At 40.4% G+C, this 20,033-nt stretch overlaps 1 protein-coding gene across 2 annotated transcripts in view; it reads left to right on the top strand.

The window, feature by feature from the left end:
- Window positions 1–20,033, top strand: part of LOC139393257 (chemokine-like protein TAFA-5) — a 172,769-nt gene that overhangs the window by 134,243 nt on the left and 18,493 nt on the right. For both annotated transcript variants that reach the window (XM_071141735.1, XM_071141734.1), the window contains exon 3: window positions 17,209–17,336. In XM_071141735.1, coding sequence (XP_070997836.1) covers window positions 17,209–17,336 — 128 coding nt within the window. The remainder of the gene's footprint in view (window positions 1–17,208; window positions 17,337–20,033) is intronic.

Below are 20,033 nucleotides of genomic sequence, written 5' to 3'. Positions count from 1 at the left end.
TCCCCATTCATACCTGAGACCTTGTAACACTAACAAGTCACATGACACCGGGGAGGGAAAATGGCTAATTGGGCCCACTTTGGACATTTTCACTTAGTGGTGTACTCACTTTTGTTGCCAGCGGTTTAGACATTCATGGCTGTGTGTTGAGTTATTTTGAGGGGACAGCAAATTTACACTGTGATACAAGCTGTACACTCACTACTTTACGTGGTAGCAAAGTGTCATTTCTTCAGTGTCACATGAAAATATATACTCAAATATTTACAAAAATGAGAGGGGTGTACTCACTTTTGTGATATACTGTATATATAAATATATATATATATATATATATATATATATATATATATATATATATATATATATATATGGTTGTCAGACCAGATACAGACTATATATATTTGAGATGCTTCAAAGTAGCCACCCTTTGCCTTGATGACAGCTTTGCACACTCTTGGCATTCTCTCAACCAGCTTCATGAGGTAGTCACCTGAAATGCATTTCAATTAACAGGTGTGCCTCGTTAAAAGTGAATTTGTGGAATCTCTTTCCTTCTTAATGTGTTTGAGCCAATCAGTTGTGTTGTTGGTATACAGACGATATCCCATATTATGGCAAGATTAGCTCAAATAGGCAAAAAGAAATGACAGTCTATCATTACTTTAAGACGTAATGGTCAGTCAATCCGGTACATTTCAAGAACTTTGAAAGTTTCTTCAAGTGCAGTCGCAAAAACTGTCAAGCTCAATGATGAAACTGGCTCTCGAGAGGACTGCCACAGGAATGGAAGATCCAGAGTAACCTCTGCTGCAGAGGATAAGTTCATTAGAGATACCAGCATCAGAAATTGTCAATTAACTGCACCTCAGATTGCAGTCCAAATAAATGCTTCACAGAGTTCAAGTAACAGACATCAACATCAACTATTCAGAAGAGACTGCTTGAATCAGGCCTTAAAGGGACACCAAAAAGAAGAAGAAACTTTCTTGGGCCAAGAAACACGAGCAAAGGACATCAGACCGGTGGGTAATCTGTCCTTTGGTCTTATGTTTCCAAATTGGAGATTTTTGGTTCCAACCGCCCTTTCTTCGTGAGACGCAGAGTAGGTGAACGAATGATCTCCGCATGTGTGGTTCCCACCGAGAAGCATGGAGGAGGTGTGATGGTACTTTGCTGGTGACACTGTCAGTGATTTATTTAGAATTCAAGGCACACTTAACCAGCATGGCTTCCGCAGCATTCTACAGCGATACGCCATCCCATTTGTTTGCGCTTAGTGGGACTATAATTTGTTTTTCAACAGGACAATGACCCAGAACACACCTCCAGGCTGTGTTAGGTATCAGGTACCAAGGTTAGACCCAAGTACAGACTGTGTGAAGTAACAATGCTTATTGTAACAACAGGGGAAGGCAAACGACAAGTCAAGGCAGGCAGGGATTGATAATCCAGAGGAGGCGCAAAGGTATAGGATGGCAGGCAGGCTCAGGTTCAGGCGAGCGGGTCAAGACAGGCAAGGGTCAAAAACGACGAGAAAAAGAGAAACTGGACAAAGCAGGAGCTGAGACACAAAATGCTGGTAGGCTTGAACAAACAAGACGGACTGGCAACAGACAGCAAGAAAACACAGTCGTAAATACACAGGGGATAATGGGGAAGATGGGCGACACCTGGAGGGGGGTGGAGACAATCACAAAGACAGGTGAAACAGATCAAGGCGTGACAGTTAGGGCTATTTGACCAAGGAGAGTGATGGAGTGCTGCATCAGATGACCTGGCCTCCACAATCACCCTACCTCAACCCAATTGCGATGGTTTGGGATGAGTTGGACCGCAGAGTGAAGGGAAAGCAGCCAACAAGTACAAACATATGTGGGAACTCTTTTAAGACTGTTAAAAAATCATTCTAGGTGAAGCTAGTTGAGAGAATGCCAAGAGTTTGCAAAGTTGTCATCAAGGCAAAGGGTGACTACTTTGAGGAATCTCAAATATAAAATATATTTGGATTTGTTTAACACCTTTTGGTTACTACATGATTCAATATGTGTTATTCCATAGTGTTGATGTCTTCTTCTACAATGTAGAAAATAGTGAAAATAAAGAAAAACTCTTGAATGAGTAGGTGTTCGAAAACATTTGACCGGTACTGTATATATAATTACATTTCCTTCTGAGCATAAAAGTATGTATAACGCACTACACATAATGGCTTGATATAGAAAACAAAAAAACAGAATGGCAAAATCTTTCAATGTTTGGGAAGGAGCAGCCGACTTGGCTTGCTGTCGGTCAGGTGCATATGTAGTGACGGAGGTCCCAGCAGAACAGAGTTATTATTAAATGATCTCCATCGGCGAAGACTCCTGTTCAGGTTGACATTTCCTCCTCTGGCTTACTGCATCTTCAGGTTATGTGTGTGTGCGTGTGTGTTTGGGGGGGGGGGGTGTCAGAGCACATCTGCAAGTGTACGATATCACTGAAGACCTCACATCCCTGCCACACACACACACACACACACACGCACACGCACACGCACACGCACACGCACACGCACACGCACACACACAGGCACACACACACAGGCACACACACACAGGCACACACACACACACACACAAACACACACACACACACACAGGCACACACACACACACACACACACACAGGCACACACACACAGTCACACGCCGTGGGCACTGGCAGACACCATGAGCTCTGGCATGTCAAAGAACTGCCAATTATGGACCAAAATGGCACCTACAAAAACTCTATGTGCTATGATACATTGTAGAAATGTTCCAAAGGCTTGAAACGAAACCTTTGGATATTGAACCACTAACATCTATAGTACATTTACATCACATGGTATGCAATAACCAACCTATACATACAGTATGTCATAACTCAAGGTCAAAAGAAATTGCCTAGTAAAAATATATCCAGTTAAAATATGACCAGTAACAATCTTATAATATAGCCTGCATTTTACAGTCTTCCTTTATTGCACACACAGTAGTGCCATACAGTATTTCATATCCTTGATATCATTGATAATACATTATTTATTAAGATCATAAGTTGTCACAAACACCTCTCCAGGGACGCGTGGGCCACCATTAAACGCATAGGAAACAAGGATTATTGCTATGTGTGTCGGCATGCTATCTCGTTATCACAGCCTCACGAAGCTTCATGAGTGACGGAGCTATTTAGGACACAAATTCAATGCAGTACAACCTCAGGCTTTAAAAGTCTTTGCAGGTTTTAACACGAGACATTCATTAAGCCAGCAAATGGGTGGAATAATCATATGCAAATCAGAGAGACAGCAAGGGGAGAGAGAGAGAGAGAGAGGCGCTTGTGGCTAATTTCAAAGCTAGGATTTATGTTTATTCCTGATGCACAGTCAGTCTGAGCACACAGACGAAAGCAAGCCTGCACACGTAGACCATTGAACACACGCGCACGAAGATGTACGCACACACATGCATGCACATAACACACACATACTCTAGGCATACACACACATACAAACTGAATACACGTACACATAGTGGATGAGTGTGTCATGCTTGTAGCACAGGAGCGTGGTAGAGAATGAGTGAGATACTGGGTTTGTCCCAAATGGCACCATATTGATGGCGAGGAGTGGTTGGAGGCTTGGGCATGGATTCAGAAAAAGGGACAACTAAGAGATGTTTGTGTGTATTTAAGTCAGTGTGTGTGTGATGTAGAAAGACACAGATAACAGAAAGACGGAGAGAGCCATGACATCTTGAAACATTATTTTTTGGTAGTACACCAACAGCAGCACTCCAGATGTCGGCTTTACCCGCTGATGCTGGCCCTATCAGCTATAATAGATGGTTCCTAGCTATAATTATGTGAGCAGATCGAGCATCAGTACAGAGACTCCTGCTGTATCCATCCCCATCCTATCGCAGGCTTTGGTAGATCAGCATTTCCAGGCCATTCCTCTCTCATCAACCCCTTCTCTCTATGTTAGCCAGGATTTATCATCTCAGCCCTCTCTCAGGCTGGTTGACATAAGTGTAGTGCACCATTTCACCTTGTCCCACCGTGGGTGTAATGATGTTATTCCACCTTTTATTACCTCCACATGAACTCATCCACAGATACCTTCCCTCAACCAAATGACATCTCCTGGACTGGGCTGGGAAAAGGGGAGTGTTTGGGGAGTGTTTTTATTTCATAACACCTCTTTCCCTTGACAACTGTGCCATACAGATTGCAAAATAGTTGGGAAGAGATGCTTGATGTACCGATTCCATGGTATAGGATGTATGAGTTGATATATAAAACAATGCAAGATTCAAGACTTTGTGATTTTCAGCTAAAATGATTATATAGAATTCTTGCCACCAACAAAAGGTTGAATAATTGGGGCATAAAATCATCGAAGCTCTGCAGATTATGTTGTGAGGATACAGAATCAATAGACCATTTATTTTGGTATTGCCCTCAGGTAGCCTGTTTCTGGTCTCAATGGCTGAAAATGCATAGCATTGATCTAAAATTTACCCTAGAAATAGGAGATACTGTTAGTGTAGCCGGCGCTATACTACACCGCTGTAACTCTGCGTTGTGTGTGGTTGATAGAGACCATAAACGTGGACTTTGGAGATCAGGTAGTTTTAATCAATCAGAACTGACTCTCTGCATCTTGCATCTGCATCCAAAAGGAAATAAAACATTTGTAGAGCACATCTGTTCTGAGAATCGTCGCCTCTTTCTCTCTCAGTGCATCAAAATGATTTCTGGAATACAAAAATTAATACACTCTCTCCTTATTATAAATAACATCTTTTACATTGATAAAACCACATACCTGCATCCAAAAGGAAATAAAACATTTGTAGAGCACATCTGTTCTGAGAATCGTCGCCTCTTTCTACAACAGATGCACAATAGGAGGGACTGGGATCATTCGAGGAGCTAGCCATCGTTCACACATACAATAGCCTGCTAATACCTTAGCTAGCTATTAACCACATGTTGAATTCAGAATGTTGATATCATCCTAAAAAGTACAATTACAAGTGCATCTTAACAATACCATCCACTTATGAGTAACCTCTAAATATACATCATTATTCATGAACAAAACATTGTGTGTATGACTTTGTACTTAAAAGAATCAAACTTTTCTGAAGACAGAAAAAGCGTGCCTACCTCTCTCAGTGCATCAAAATGATTTGAGCACGAGCACGCCGGGCAAAACGTAAGTACACACTCCCCTTCTCCCAGGATGCAGGCATGCATAACAAATCAACACAACATATTGATATATGAACCTGGTGAAATTCACATAGTACTTTAACAACTGTTACATTAGGAGATCTAGAGAGACCGGGTCAGTCAATTACTAATACTCTTAGTAAAAGTATTTATCCTCAACACGCAATCTGTAGATTTTATTCGATTAGATAGATTGAAATTGTATGTTAAACATCAAGGCATAGTTGAAAGATACAGTGCCTTGCGAAAGTATTCGGCCCCCTTGAACTTTGCGACCTTTTGCCACATTTCAGGCTTCAAACATAAAGATATAAAACTGTATTTTTTTGTGAAGAATCAACAACAAGTGGGACACAATCATGAAGTGGAACGACATTTATTGGATATTTCAAACTTCTTTAACAAATCAAAAACTGAAAAATTGGGCGTGCAAAATTATTCAGCCCCCTTAAGTTAATACTTTGTAGCGCCACCTTTTGCTGCGATTACAGCTGTAAGTCGCTTGGGGTATGTCTCTATCAGTTTTTCACATCTAGAGACTGACATTTTTTCCCATTCCTCCTTGCAAAACAGCTCGAGCTCAGTGAGGTTGGATGGAGAGCATTTGTGAACAGCAGTTTTCAGTTCTTTCCACAGATTCTCGATTGGATTCAGGTCTGGACTTTGACTTGGCCATTCTAACACCTGGATATGCTTATTTTTGAACCATTCCATTGTAGATTTTGCTTTATGTTTTGGATCATTGTCTTGTTGGAAGACAAATATCCGTCCCAGTCTCAGGTCTTTTGCAGACTCCATCAGGTTCTCTTCCAGAATGGTCCTGTATTTGGCTCCATCCATCTTCCCATCAATTTTAACCATCTTCCCTGTCCCTGCTGAAGAAAAGCAGGCCCAAACCATGATGCTGCCACCACCATGTTTGACAGTGGGGATGGTGTGTTCAGCTGTGTTGCTTTTACGCCAAACATAACGTTTTGCATTGTTGCCAAAAAGTTCAATTTTGGTTTCATCTGACCAGAGCACCTTCTTCCACATGTTTGGTGTGTCTCCCAGGTGGCTTGTGGCAAACATTAAATGACACTTTTTATGGATATCTTTAAGAAATGGCTTTCTTCTTGCCACTCTTCCATAAAGGCCCAATTTGTGCAATATACGACTGACTGATTGTTGTCCTATGGACAGAGTCTCCCACCTCAGCTGTAGATCTCTGCAGTTCATCCAGAGTGATCATGGGCCTCTTGGCTGCATCTCTGATCAGTCTTCTCCTTGTATGAGCTGAAAGTTTAGAGGGACGGCCAGGTCTTGGTAGATTTGCAGTGGTCTGATACTCCTTCCATTTCAATATTATCGCTTGCACAGTGCTCCTTGGGATGTTTAAAGCTTGGGAAATCTTTTTGTATCCAAATCCGGCTTTAAACTTCTTCACAACAGTATCTCGGACCTGCCTGGTGTGTTCCTTGTTCTTCATGATGCTCTCTGCGCTTTTAACGGACCTCTGAGACTATAACAGTGCAGGTGCATTTATACGGAGACTTGATTACACACAGGTGGATTGTATTTATCATCATTAGTCATTTAGGTCAACATTGGATCATTCAGAGATCCTCACTGAACTTCTGGAGAGAGTTTGCTGCACTGAAAGTAAAGGGGCTGAATAATTTTGCACGCCCAATTTTTCAGTTTTTGATTTGTTAAAAAAGTTTGAAATATCCAATAAATGTCATTCCACTTCATGATTGTGTCCCACTTGTTGTTGATTCTTCACAAAAAAAAACAGTTTTATATCTTTATGTTTGAAGCCTGAAATGTGGCAAAAGGTCGCAAAGTTCAAGGGGGCCGAATACTTTCTCAAGGCACTGTATGTGTTGCGTAGATACACAAAGTGGGTGGCCAGCAGAGATAGATGGGATGGGCTGAGGGAAGCTGAGGGTTGGTATGTGGAATTGGAGACAAGTGGGAGTGGAGTTGCTGTGTGAGAGATAGAATGATGGTCAAAAGATAACGGGGGAAAAAAGTCTAAATAAAACATAATAAAAGTAAATTTGAATGACGCTAAGTGGCAGTGTTTTTACAACTAATGCCGGTTTGCCTGAGGCTGATGCCATGCAGGTGTTTGTACACATGCATATACACACACTCTCATTCAAATAAACACATACAAGAACACACACATACACGTAATAGTGCCAGACATGCTCACAAACATATAAAGTAGGCATTGCTGTTATGATTTCAGTTGTCCTTGATGTCCTTTGTTTTAAATGTATTATTTTGGTTTTTTGTTATTGTTGTTTGCTGTTTTCTTCTGTCTTTTCCTTTTTTCTCTTTAGTTCATTCTCTTGGTTGCTGGGGGGACTGTGGGAGGGGTCCCGATTGGTTGAGGGACAGCTATTGGGGAACTGTGGGGGGGATCTAGGAGGGTTCGGGTTTCACAAGATCATAAAAAAGGAAACTATGACATGTATTTTATATCACTATCATGCACACGCAACCTCACACATAAGGATGGCTCTGTTGCGGAAAGACTGATACATGTTTGATAGTGTCTTGATGCTGTACTGTTTGTCCTTCCTGTTCTAATACTTTAATGTTACCCCTTCCTTGTGTGTTTTGAAATAAATAATTATAAAAAAAAATAAAAAAAAACACTGCTTTCCCTGATTACATGGTATATTGTATAGGCCAATACTGCTGGTAGCCCACTATAGACAGAAAGAAGGAAAAATAGTCTAACAGGTGTCATGACATTGGCCTGTTGGGGGAGGTTAACGACCCCCATAAATACCTTTCCCCTTTTTCCTCTCTCTACTCTACCGACGTAACTGTTGAAAATCCCTTTGCTAACATAGAGAGTCTGGTAACATCAACAGGTGGGAAACGGAACCATATTTCGATAATCCAACCAGTTGAAAATATGCGTTGGTACTTAATGAATTCAGATGTCAGATCAGTTGACGTCTGAGACATTATGACTGATGATAGGACGACATAAACTGTATCTTGGAAAGTCCACACATTCTAGTTATCAGATTCACATGGAATTGTTGTGCAATTTAAATGTTTAAATCTGAAACTATTTGTGAAAAGATTAAATGTAATTTTAGCTTCTTAATGAGAGAACGGTTTGTCATAAGAGTAAACTCTGCTCACTCAGAGGCCCCGCCCAAGTGAACAGATATTGGTTGTAAACTATGAAACACGACATTCTCTTCACCACGATATAAGCCCGTTAACGAAAATCCAACTTTGTGTTCCAAGTAGGTGAGGACTTGCGGTCTCTTTGTTAAAACGACAAGATCACCTACAGAACAAAGCCAAACTCAGTGCGAGCTCTGGTTGAACAACAATAACCTAACGAAATTAGCATCAAATTTCAACGGGAAATTATGATCAACACGCCGAAAGGATGAATTTCGACTATTCCAGCCAGAATATAGCATGAGCTTAAAGTATGGCAACTCGGTATGAACTTTGAACTCTTATACACTAAAAAAGTGATACTTCCTAGCCGATTGAGTTAGCTACAACAACTGTAAACATGGGCTAGAGCATTCTACCATGCTCCAGTTCACCACTAGACATTTTTCAGAGGACAAGAGATCCATGCTGGACAACCCATACTCCTATCTACGACCAATCTACTGAAGCGCAGCTCAGAGTAAATATTTATTGCATTTTCCTTTTCCAAATGGGAGGTTATTTAGAATGCATAAGATACTGTATTTACGATAGCATAGCTACCTACGGCCCGATAGAGACACAAAACCTTTTTGTTCCTCAGTCTTCTCACTCTTTCATTCAAGCCCAACCCCCTCTCTTTGTGTAAACAGCCGTCATAACGGTTCCGTCCACCAGGGACGTTTTTCATGTATGACCCGTCCTGGGTATGTGTAATTCTGTGTGATTGTTTAGGTATTTAGTAAATAAATAATTAAACCAAATTGTGTATTGCTGATTCAACTTGTTAGCCTGGGTTCGTGAAGATAACCAACAATTTACAACTTTCAGATGAGACTACTTCTACTGTTGTAGAAGACTACCATGTCTTTAAGAGTTTATTCGGAAGATAACAGCTCTATAAACATTATTTTGTGGTGCCCCGACTTTCTAGTTAATTACATTTACATGATTAGTTTAATCAGGTAATATTAATTACAGATAAATAATTTTATAGATTAGCATGTCATATCACTTAATCCGGCATAGCCAAAGACACGACACAGGAATGCTAGGACATAGTGTGTAGAATAAATGGCATCATGACATGTGGAGGATGTTACAGATGCAGGCTGAATCTAATTCAAATGTTGTCAGATAGCTCAATGAGCTGTTAGTGGTTTGTGGTGTGTGTTGTGCCTGTGTGCGTGCGTTCGTGTGTGCGTGTGGGTGGGGAAATGGCAGGTGGGGAAGTGAAACCTACTGCGTGAAAAGTGAAAAGGGGAGATATGTTGTGTGGGGAAACGTCTTTTTCCACCCGATCTGTCAAACTTATCGCCTCTAAAATTAAAATAAAACACCACAAAGAGTTTATGTATGGTGTCATTAAATACCTATTTGAAGGTTTGTGTCGAACTTGAATCAGGTTTTTATGGCGGCGCTAAAGTTATCTTCAGAAGTAAACAGCGGCTGCCACGGCTTTTGAGAGTCATGATGGCTTGCGGTGATGACGCAAAAAAATGAATGCATATTCAGTTGTACAATTGACTAGGTATCCCCCTTACCATATCTCTTTATTGTTTTAGTCTGCGGGAGAAGAGAGTCTGCACGACACAGAATGAGTGGCATTATGCGCGCTGCACGTTACATCATGACACGTCACAATTTAACGTACAGACTCGTTTGAATGCCGCGGTTGTGCAAATTTGTACGGAATGGGGTTAGTCAACAGTACCAACGTCGGTGTCACAAATGGAACCCTTTTCCATAGGGCTCTGACCAAAAGTAGTGCAATGTATAGGGAATAGGTTGCCATTTAGGACACACATCAGACTCCACAGCATGTCTTTATCAATTGAGGGTCGTCTGTCTTGGCGAGTCCTTGAGAAAGACTCCCAACAGGTTTCCCATTTCACCTGCAGTGAATGGACATTTTTCATTTTTTTCTCTCGTTCTCTTTTCTTTCCTCCAAGGGCTGAGCTCGATTACTTTTTCTCCTGAAACGTATCCATCATGAACTGCGCCTCAGTGTTTTGTATGGGATAGATTTATCTGTCTATGACTGCTAGCGGCTGGCGGGGGCCCTAAATGTTGGGCTCCTGAGTTGCGCAGCGAAGGCGTCACTACAGACACTCTGGTTCGAATCCAGGCTGTATCACAACAGGCCATGATTGGGCGGCACAACATTGGCCCAGCGTCGTCCGGTTTTGGCCGGTGTTGGCCCTCAATGTAAATAAGAATTTGTGCTTAACTGACTTGTCTATTTAAATAAAGGTAAATTCAAAAAAAAAAAAAAGTAGAGTTTGAGTGAGTATGTGTGAACGAGCGTGCATGGATGTGAATGTAAAGCAAGAGAAGCCTGTCAAGGGGCATAATTGAGTGCTCTTGTGTGGTCATTGTGTGAACAACCACAGCACAGGGAGAGAAAGAGACATGACGCAATGTGAATACAGGCCTGAAGCGGATCCCATTGAGCATTGATTGCTAGTGCTCAACGTTTCTCTATTAGATACACAATTAGGACTGATTAGGCCTTTTGTCTGAAGGCGTGTTATGTTACGACACTCCTGATTTGGTTGCTGAGTTGGGTTCAAGTGTTGTTTGTGTTGATACAAATAGCTACAGTGTGGTTCTTATTGCAATGGAACAATTCAGATGTAAAACATTCATTCAATTGATTGCAGAATGCGGCAATGGTGTTTAGCAATGTTGTTTAATCTTAGAATGACATTCATTATTGTAAAGCTTCACAGAACATGCTTTTTTTTAAGAGTACATTTGTTTTATCTAGTCTCATGAATAGGAGGGAACTGCTTCTATGATCTATGCTAGATCCTAATAGAAATTCAAGGTGACCTCTGTAAGTTACAGTCAGACAGCAAATTCTCCAGTGGTAAAGCAACACTGACAGTGTTAAAGGTCCTTAACTAACAGTCGTTCTGAAAATGTATTTTTCTCTCATGACTAACTACCAGGATGTTTGGAATTACAGTCTGAGCGGGCAGGGAGCTTATATTTGACGGACAGCTTTTTGAAAAGCCTATGTCAAGCACTTTGGATGCGGTGTGCAGTGTGGCAGTGAAATCATCTCAAGCTAATTTGGTGATACACAAAGCAACATTGAAAATGCATCAATTCTCTCTCTCTGCATCAATTCTTTCAATTTAAGGGCTTTGTTGGCATGGGAAGCATATGTTAACATGAAGAGTGAAGTGAAGAGGATAATAAACAAAAGTGAAATAAACCCCCCCAAAAAATGACAGTAAACATTACACAGAATGAAGACATTTCAAATGTCATATGTGCAAATAGTTCAAGTACAAAAGGGAAAATAAATTTACAATGGTGTTTGTTCTTCACTGGTTGCCCTTTTCTTGTGGCATACAGGTCACAAATATTGCTGCTGTGATGGCAGACTGTGGTATTTCAAAATTGTATTTGTTTTCAAATTCTTTGTGGATCTGTGTAATCTGAGGGAAATATGTGTCTCTAATATGGTCATTCATTTGGCAGGAGTTTAGGAAGTGCAGCTCACTTTCCACCTCATTTTGTGGGCAGTATGCACATAGCCTGTCTTCTCTTGAGAGCAAGGTGTGCCTAATACAACCTTTCTCAATAGCAAGGCTATGCTCACTGAGTATACATAGTCAAAGTTTTCCTTAAATGTGGGTCAGTTTGGGCCTGCCACTTTGTAATCTCTATTTATGGCCAAATAGCATTCTAGTTTGCTCTGTCAAGCTCTGTCAAGTAATTATCTTTTTGTTTTCTCATTATTTGGTTGGGTCTAATTGTGTTGCTGTTCTCTCTGTAGGTGATGGCTTAGTTATGGAAGGTTTGAAAATTGCTTCCTTTAAGGTTGTAGATTTGAACGGCTCTTTTCTGGTTTTTGGTATTGGCTTAATTCTGCTCTGCATGCATTATTTGGAGTTTTACATTGTACACGGAGGATATTTTTGCACAATTCTGCATGCAGAGTCTCAATTTGGTGTTTGTCCCATTTTGTGAAGTCTTGGTTTGTGAGCGGACCCCAGACCTAACAACCATAAAGGGCAATGGGTTCTATAACTGATTCAAGTATTTTTTGCCAGATCCTAATTGGTATGTCGAATTTTATGTTATGAATCTTTGTGGAATTTACCTGTGGCGCTGATGTTTAGGTCAAGGTATGTATCGTTTTTTTGTGCAGTCTAGGTCAAAACGGTGTCTAGATGGAATTTGTATATGCGGTCCTGGCAACTGGACCTTTTTTAGAAAACCATTATTTTTGTCAGGGCAAAGGTCTGACAGAATTTGTGCAAAAGATCTAGGTGCTGCTGTAGGTCCTCCTTGGTTGGGGACAGAAGCACCAGATAATCCGCAAACAGTAGACATTTGACTTCAGATTCTACTAGGGTGAGGCCAGGTGCTGCAGTCTGTTCTAGTGCCCTCGCCAATTCGTTGATGTATATGTTGAAGGGCGTGGGGCTTAAATAAAATCAAATCAAATCAAATGTATTTATAGAGCCCTTCGTACATCAGCTGATATCTCAAAGTGCTGTACAGAAACCCAGCCTAAAACCCCAAACAGCAAGCAATGCAGGTGTAGAAGCACTACACAACTTAAGCTGCATCCCTGTCGCACCTCACGGCTCTGTGGAAAGAAATGTGTATGTTTTTTTGCCAATTTTAACCACAAACTTGTATTTTGTGTACATGGATTTCATAATGTCGTATGTTTTTCCCCAAGCACCACTTTCCATCAATTTATATAGCAGATCCTCATGCCAATATGAGTCAAAAGCTTTTTTTTAAATCATCAAAGCATGAGAAGACTGCCATTGTTTTGGTTTGTTTGTTTGCCAAAACAAATCAAATCAAATGTTATTGGTCACATACACATGGTTAGCAGATGTTAATGCGAGTGTAGCGAAATGCTTGCGCTTCTAGTTCCGCAGTAATATTTAACAGGTAATCTAACAAATTCACAACGACTACCTTATACACACAATGTAAAGGGATGGAATATGTATATGGATGCGTGATGACCGTGCATAGGCAATATGCAACAGATGGCATAAAATACAGTCTATACATATGAGATGAGTAATGTAGAGTATGTAAACATTATTAAAGTGGCATTATTGAAATTGACTAGTGATACTTTTATTAAATCCATTTATTAAATGGCCAGTGATTTGAGTCTGTATGTTGGCAGCAGCCTCTCGGTGTTAGTGATGGCTGTTTAACAGTCTGATGGCCTTGAGATAGAAGCTGTTCTTCAGTCTCTCGGTCCCAGCTTTGATGCACCTGTACTGACCTCGCCTACTAGATGATAGTGGGGTGAACAGGCAGTGACCTTCCTGTGACATCGGGTGCTGTAGGCATCCTGGAGGGCAGGTAGTTTGCCCCTGGTGAAGCATTGTGCAGACCACACTACCCTCTGGAGAGCCTTGCGTGTGAGGACGGTGCAGTTGCCTTTCCAGGCGTTGATACAGCCCGACAGGATGCTCTCAATTGTGCATCTGTAAAGGTTTGTGAGGGCTTTAGGTGACAAGCCAAGTTTCTTCAGCCTCCTGAGGTTGATGAGGTGCTGTTGCTCCTTTTTCACCACGCTATCTGTATCAAACTGTTCAGTGTGTCCGTGATGTGTAAGCTGAGGAACTTACATTTTCCACCTTCTCCACTACTGTCCCGTCAATGTGGATATGGGAGTGCTCCCTCTGCTCTTCCCTGAAGTCCACGATCATCAATTAGGATGTGCAGGGGGAATACGTGGTCTGTATATGATAATTTGGTAAAAAGCCACTTTGACATTTGCTCAGTACATTGTTTTCACTGAAGAAATGTAAGAGTCTGCTGTTAATGATAATGCAGAGAATTTTCCCAAGGTTGCTGTTGATGCATATCCTACGGTAGTTATTGGTGCCAAATTTTTCTCCACTTTTGTCGATTGGGGTGATCAGTCCTTGGTTCCAAATATTGGGGAACATGCCAGAGCTAAGGATGATGTTAAAGAGTTTAATTACAGCCAAATGGAATTTGTAGTAGAGGATTTTGAGAATACCATCATTGAGGATACCATCAACAGCTCAGGCCATTTTGGGTTGAGGGTTTGTATTTTGTCCTGTAGTTCATTCAATGTAATTGGAGAATCCAGTGGGTTCTGGTAGTCTTTAATAGTTGATTCTAAGATTTGTATTTGATCTTGTATATGTTTTTGCTGTTTTTTCGTTGTGATAGGCCAAAAAGATTGGAGAAGTGGTTTACCCATACATTTCCGTTTTGGATAGATAACTCTTTGTGTTGTTGTTTGTTTAGTGTTCTCCAATTTCCTCAGAAGCTGTTAGAGTCTATGGATTCTTCAATTATATTGAGCTGATTTTTGACGTGCTGTTCTTTCTTTTTCCGTAGTGTATTTCTGTACTGTTTTAGTCATTCACCATAGTGAAGGCGTAGCTCAGAGTTTATGGGTGTCACGCCCTGACCTTGGAGATCCTTATTATTCTCTATGTTTGGTTAGGTCAGGGTGTGACTCGGGTGGGAAATTCTATGTTTTCTATTTCTTTGTTTTTGGCCGAGTGTGGTTCCCAATCAGAGGCAGATGTCTATTGTTGTCTCTGATTGGGAGTCATACTTAGGCAGCCTGTTTTCCGCCTGAGTTTGTGGGATCTTGTTTTCTGTTTAGTGTCTGTGCCTGACAGAACTGTGCGCTTTCGTTTTTTGACTGTTATTTTATTTGTGGTTTTTTTGGAATAAATAATCATGAACAGTTTCCACTCTGCGCTTTGGTCCACTCATTCTACCACCAATGAGAGCCATTACAATGGGTCTCTATGTTTTTGTTTAGATCGGTTTCTCAATATCTTTCTTAGGTTTTTGCATTATTCCTCAAACCATTGGTAATTTTTGTTAATTTTCTTCGGTTTTCTGTTTTGAATTTTTTTGTTTTGATAGGGAGGCTGAGAGACCAAATATACTGCTTAGGTTTTTACTGCCAAGTTTACAGTACACATTCACTATTACAGTGGAACCTTTTGCCCAGGAAGTTGTCTAAAAGGGATGGAATTTGTTGTTGCCAAATAGTTTTTTGATAGGTTTCCTTCCATCTATAGGATTTCTTAAAATTATTCCGTTCCTTTGGCTTTGATGCCTCATGATTGAGTATTGCTCTGTTCAAGTAGACAGGGATTTTGCTGTGATCTGATGGAGGTGTCAGTGGTCTGACTGTGAATGCTCTGAGAGAGTCTGGGTTGAGGTCAGTGATAAAGTAGTCAACAGTGCTACTGACAGGAGATGAGTTATAGGTGTACCTACCATAGAGGTCCCCTCGAAGCCTACCATTGACTATGTATATACCCAGCGTGCGACAGAGCTGCAGGAGTTGTTACCCGTTTTTTGTTGGTTATGTTATCGTAGTTATGCCTAGGGGGGCATACGGGGGAGGGAATGCTGAAACAATCACACTCAACACTGGTTATTACCAGGTTATTAACACCAACACCAGGGTTCATTTATACCACTGAGTATTAATTTAACACTTGAATCAACACTATAAATATTAAATTGAAAAACATTAACACTGGCCAATTTGCTGTGAATGAATCAAAACATATGTATATTTCTTGCATATGGTTTATTACTAGATCTGAATATCATAGGTGTCATGACAGAATATGGCTATATAATTTGTTGCAACAATTCACCCTCTTTTGTTCGTCTCCCAATTGTTTCACACTCTCATTTGCAGATGGAAAATAAATGTATCTCTCTATAGATGTCTATCTCTCTATTTCCCTCTCTAACTCTCTCTCTAACTCTCTCTCTAACTCTCTCTCTAACTCTCTCTCTCTCTCTAACTCTCTCTCTCTCTAACTCTCTCTCTCTCTAACTCTCTCTCTCTCTAACTCTCTCTCTCTGAAGGCTAGTTGAGGGTGCCATTTGTCTGAAGGCGTGCAGGTGTGGGAATACTGTGTCCTACTTTTTAAAATTAGACTTTTGCTTATGATGAGTCCCTACGCCAAAGAGCCTACCTCAAATACAAAACTCTGGGATTTAACAGCCAGTTTGGTTGGTTTCAGAAGAAGTGTTTCTTATTAGTCCGTACTGTATCTGTTGATTCGTCCACAGTCAAGCTGGATAAGGATAAGTATACTTTTCTGCCCTTGTACACGTTTCAGAAGTACATCATCACAAACTCAGACAACCCCAGACAAGGCTGATGTAGAACAAGCATCAATTTCTGTGGCTAATCAATTATACTATTTTGGATGTACGAATGTAGGATCTTAATTTGAGCCAGTTTGCTAAAGTAGGAAAATAATCCTGCAGCAACAGGACATTTGAATTATTATGTGGATTATAATTTCTGGAGATTTTTGTAGGAGTTGATACATTTTTCAAGTCTGACATTTTTATGTAGAAATTACAAACCTTTTTTAACCTCAAATACACTGCAGGAAAGTTATCCTGCAACATGGTATTCAAATTAAGATTTATATCTGTAGGGTGAGCGAGTCTGGCGGATTTCAGTAAACCAGTATATTTGATAGTACTCTGGCTCTGTGTGCTAACTATTTGGTAGATCATGTACTCTTGCAATATATCCAGAAGGCAACTATTTTTAGTGCCTCAATCAATTGAGTTTAAAGAACCAAAATAGCATCTGAAAATAATGTAAATACCTGCTTATTGTTTTAAACACTGAGAGTTGTGTGTTTTGACCCCTCCGAAATGAGGTTAACCATGTCTCTCTATTTCTCCCTTTCCATTCTCCTCTCTCCCTATCTCTCTTCTCCCTCCCTCACTCCACAGCCAGTATCGTCCGGACCAAACAGTGGTGTGAGATGGTCCCATGTCTGGACGATGAGGGCTGTGACCTGTTAATCAATAAATCTGGATGGACTTGTACACAACCAGGAGGCAGAGTCAAAACCACTACGGTGAGTCTTATTTACAGAATGTATATTCATTATCACTATGTTTAAAAGCACATAATGGGGGTCACTTCTTGGAATTAGAATTACCAGAATGTTAACTTGAATAGGAATGTCAATTGTAGTCATTCTAATTCCATCAACCACCAATGTGTAGCCTTAACCCAGTGTGAACCCTTTCTCAGTCACTCACTACACAACACCACAAGCCATGACTTGGCTCCCATGTCAGAGTTAGCTCCCGACAGTTCCACAGTTCTATCCCAGAGTTAGCTACACTAGCTGGCAGCAGACAGCAGAATGCTCATATTAATGAATCCAACCTCAGCCAGGTACACCTAAGCAAGCGTACCTAAAACGCTTCTCCGCTCCCTCCTACTTCTCCCAACAACACAGTGGTTTGTTTACCTGTTCATCGCTCCTAATTAGTTTGAATTAAGGTAAACTCTTAAAGCTAATTACTGGAGCGGATGGAGTCTTCACGGGAAGGTATTTTGGGGAGAGAAAGCAACCTCTCTCCCTTTCTTCACTCACACACACTAAACGACAACAGTAAAACACTGTTGAATGCACAATAAAATACATTAAATATGTTTTACAGAATGAATGCTCTAGATTGCACTCCATTATGTGTAAAATGGTGAGAAATACAGTTGTTAACTGTAATTGGAAGCGTCCTGTCACACCCTGACCTTAGTTATCTATGTCTTCTGTATTATTTTGGTCAGGTCAGGGTGTGACGAGGGTGGGTATGTGTGTTTTAGTATTGTCTAAGTGTTTTGTATATCTATGGGGTTTTGGTATGTCTAGGTAAATGTAGGTCTATGGTGGCCTGAATTGGTTCCCAATCAGAGGCAGCTGTTTGTCATTGTCTCTGATTGGGGATCCTATTTAGGTTGCCGTTTTCCATTTTTGGTTATGTGGGTTATTGTCTATGTGTAGTTGCCTGTCAGCACTCGGTTTATATAGCGTTTTGTTTAGTGTTTCTTCTTTATTAAAAGAAGTATGTATTCATAAGTATGTATTCATATCACGCTGCGCCTTGGTCTCATCAATACGACGAATGTGACACCTCCTGTAAAAATTACTCTGACATACTGTATTTCTTTTTTTGCCTACTGTAGATTTAAATGTTCAGTTTTGCACCAACCTCATGCTGTCAGGTGAGACGAATGAATATCAGCCAATTTTATTAGTCAAAAGTTTGGACACACCTACTCATTCAAGTGTTTTTCTGTATTTTTACTATTTTCTACAAGAAAATAGTCAAATAAACCTTCCAACCAGGATTTCTGTAAATCACATTATGTTGGCTTTGCAGTGATGTGTAATTTCTATTGGAATCTAGCCAGTAATAAGGCATACAGCTACAATTTGTATTCATCCGCAACCTCTATTCATAATGACTGCCAGGGTTAAGAGGAAGCTACCTAGCCATTTAAACTGGAACAACCATTTCAGTAAAGGGTGCAAAAGTTCAATGATTGGATTAGTTTCGATAAATTATTGTTATCTTTGTGGAGCTTAACATTTAATCAATCAATCACTCAATGTACAGTTGAAGTCGGAAGTTTACATACACTTAGGTTGGAGTCATTAAAACTCGTTCTTCAACCACTCCACAAATTTCTTGTTAAAACCTCTTGATCCTACTTGAGACGCAGACGTCTCAAGTAGGCACCTGGAAATGCAAATGCGCTACGCTAAATGCTAAATGTACTCGTTAAAACTCAAACGTTCATTAAAATACACATGCAGGGTATTGAATTAAAGCTACACTCGTTGTGAATCTAGCCAACAAGTCAGATTTTTAAAATGCTTTTCGGCGAAAGCATGAGAAGCTATTATCTGATAGCATGCAACACCCCAAAATGCCTGAAGGCGACGTAAACAAAATAAGTAGCGCAGCCGGCGCTACACAAAAACGCAGAAATAAAATATAAAACATTCATTACCTTTGACAAGCTTCTTTCTTGGCACTCCTATATGCCCCATAAACATCACTATTGGGTCTTTTTTTTCGATTAAATCGGTCCATATATACCCAAAATAGCCATCTATGGAAACTGTGTAATTCAGAAAAAAACATAGTTTCAAAACGCTGCGTCATTTTTTTAAATTAAAAAAGTCGACGATAAACTTTCACAAAACACTTCGAAATACTTTTGTAATCCAACTTTAGGTATTAGTAAACGTTTATAATCTATCAAAATGATCACGGGGCGATGTGTATTCAATAGCTCCACGTCTTGAAATCATGGTCGGAAAACTTTCCTCCAAAACATCCTGTCGGAGACCGGAAGAAATGGAATCCCTCTCCTTTGTTTTCCCAAGAAATAACTCTCAGGAAAATGACGACAATGGCGACATCGTGTGGAAGCTGTAGGAATTGCATCGTGTCCATATTTAATTTGGTGTCCTTTAAACAATACATGCAAGTGGCGCATGGATATTATTTTCAGCTTTCAGTGACCAGTTTTTCTTGCGCTTTTCGATGAAACACACGCTCTGTTATAGTCACAGCCGTGATTTAACCAGTTTTAGAAACTTCAGAGTGTTTTCTATCCACACACACTAATCATATGCATATACTATATTCCTGGCATGAGTAGCAGGACGCTGAAATGTTGCGCGATTTTTAACAGAATGTTCGAAAAAGGAGGGGGTAAGCTTAAGAGGTTTTAACAAACTATAGTTGGTTAG

Source organism: Oncorhynchus clarkii, chromosome 33 (genome assembly GCF_045791955.1).
Source record: "Oncorhynchus clarkii lewisi isolate Uvic-CL-2024 chromosome 33, UVic_Ocla_1.0, whole genome shotgun sequence".
NCBI lineage: Eukaryota > Metazoa > Chordata > Actinopteri > Salmoniformes > Salmonidae > Oncorhynchus > Oncorhynchus clarkii.
The sequence above is the reverse complement of the archived record's forward strand: the minus strand, read 5'-3'. Positions and strand labels throughout refer to the sequence as shown.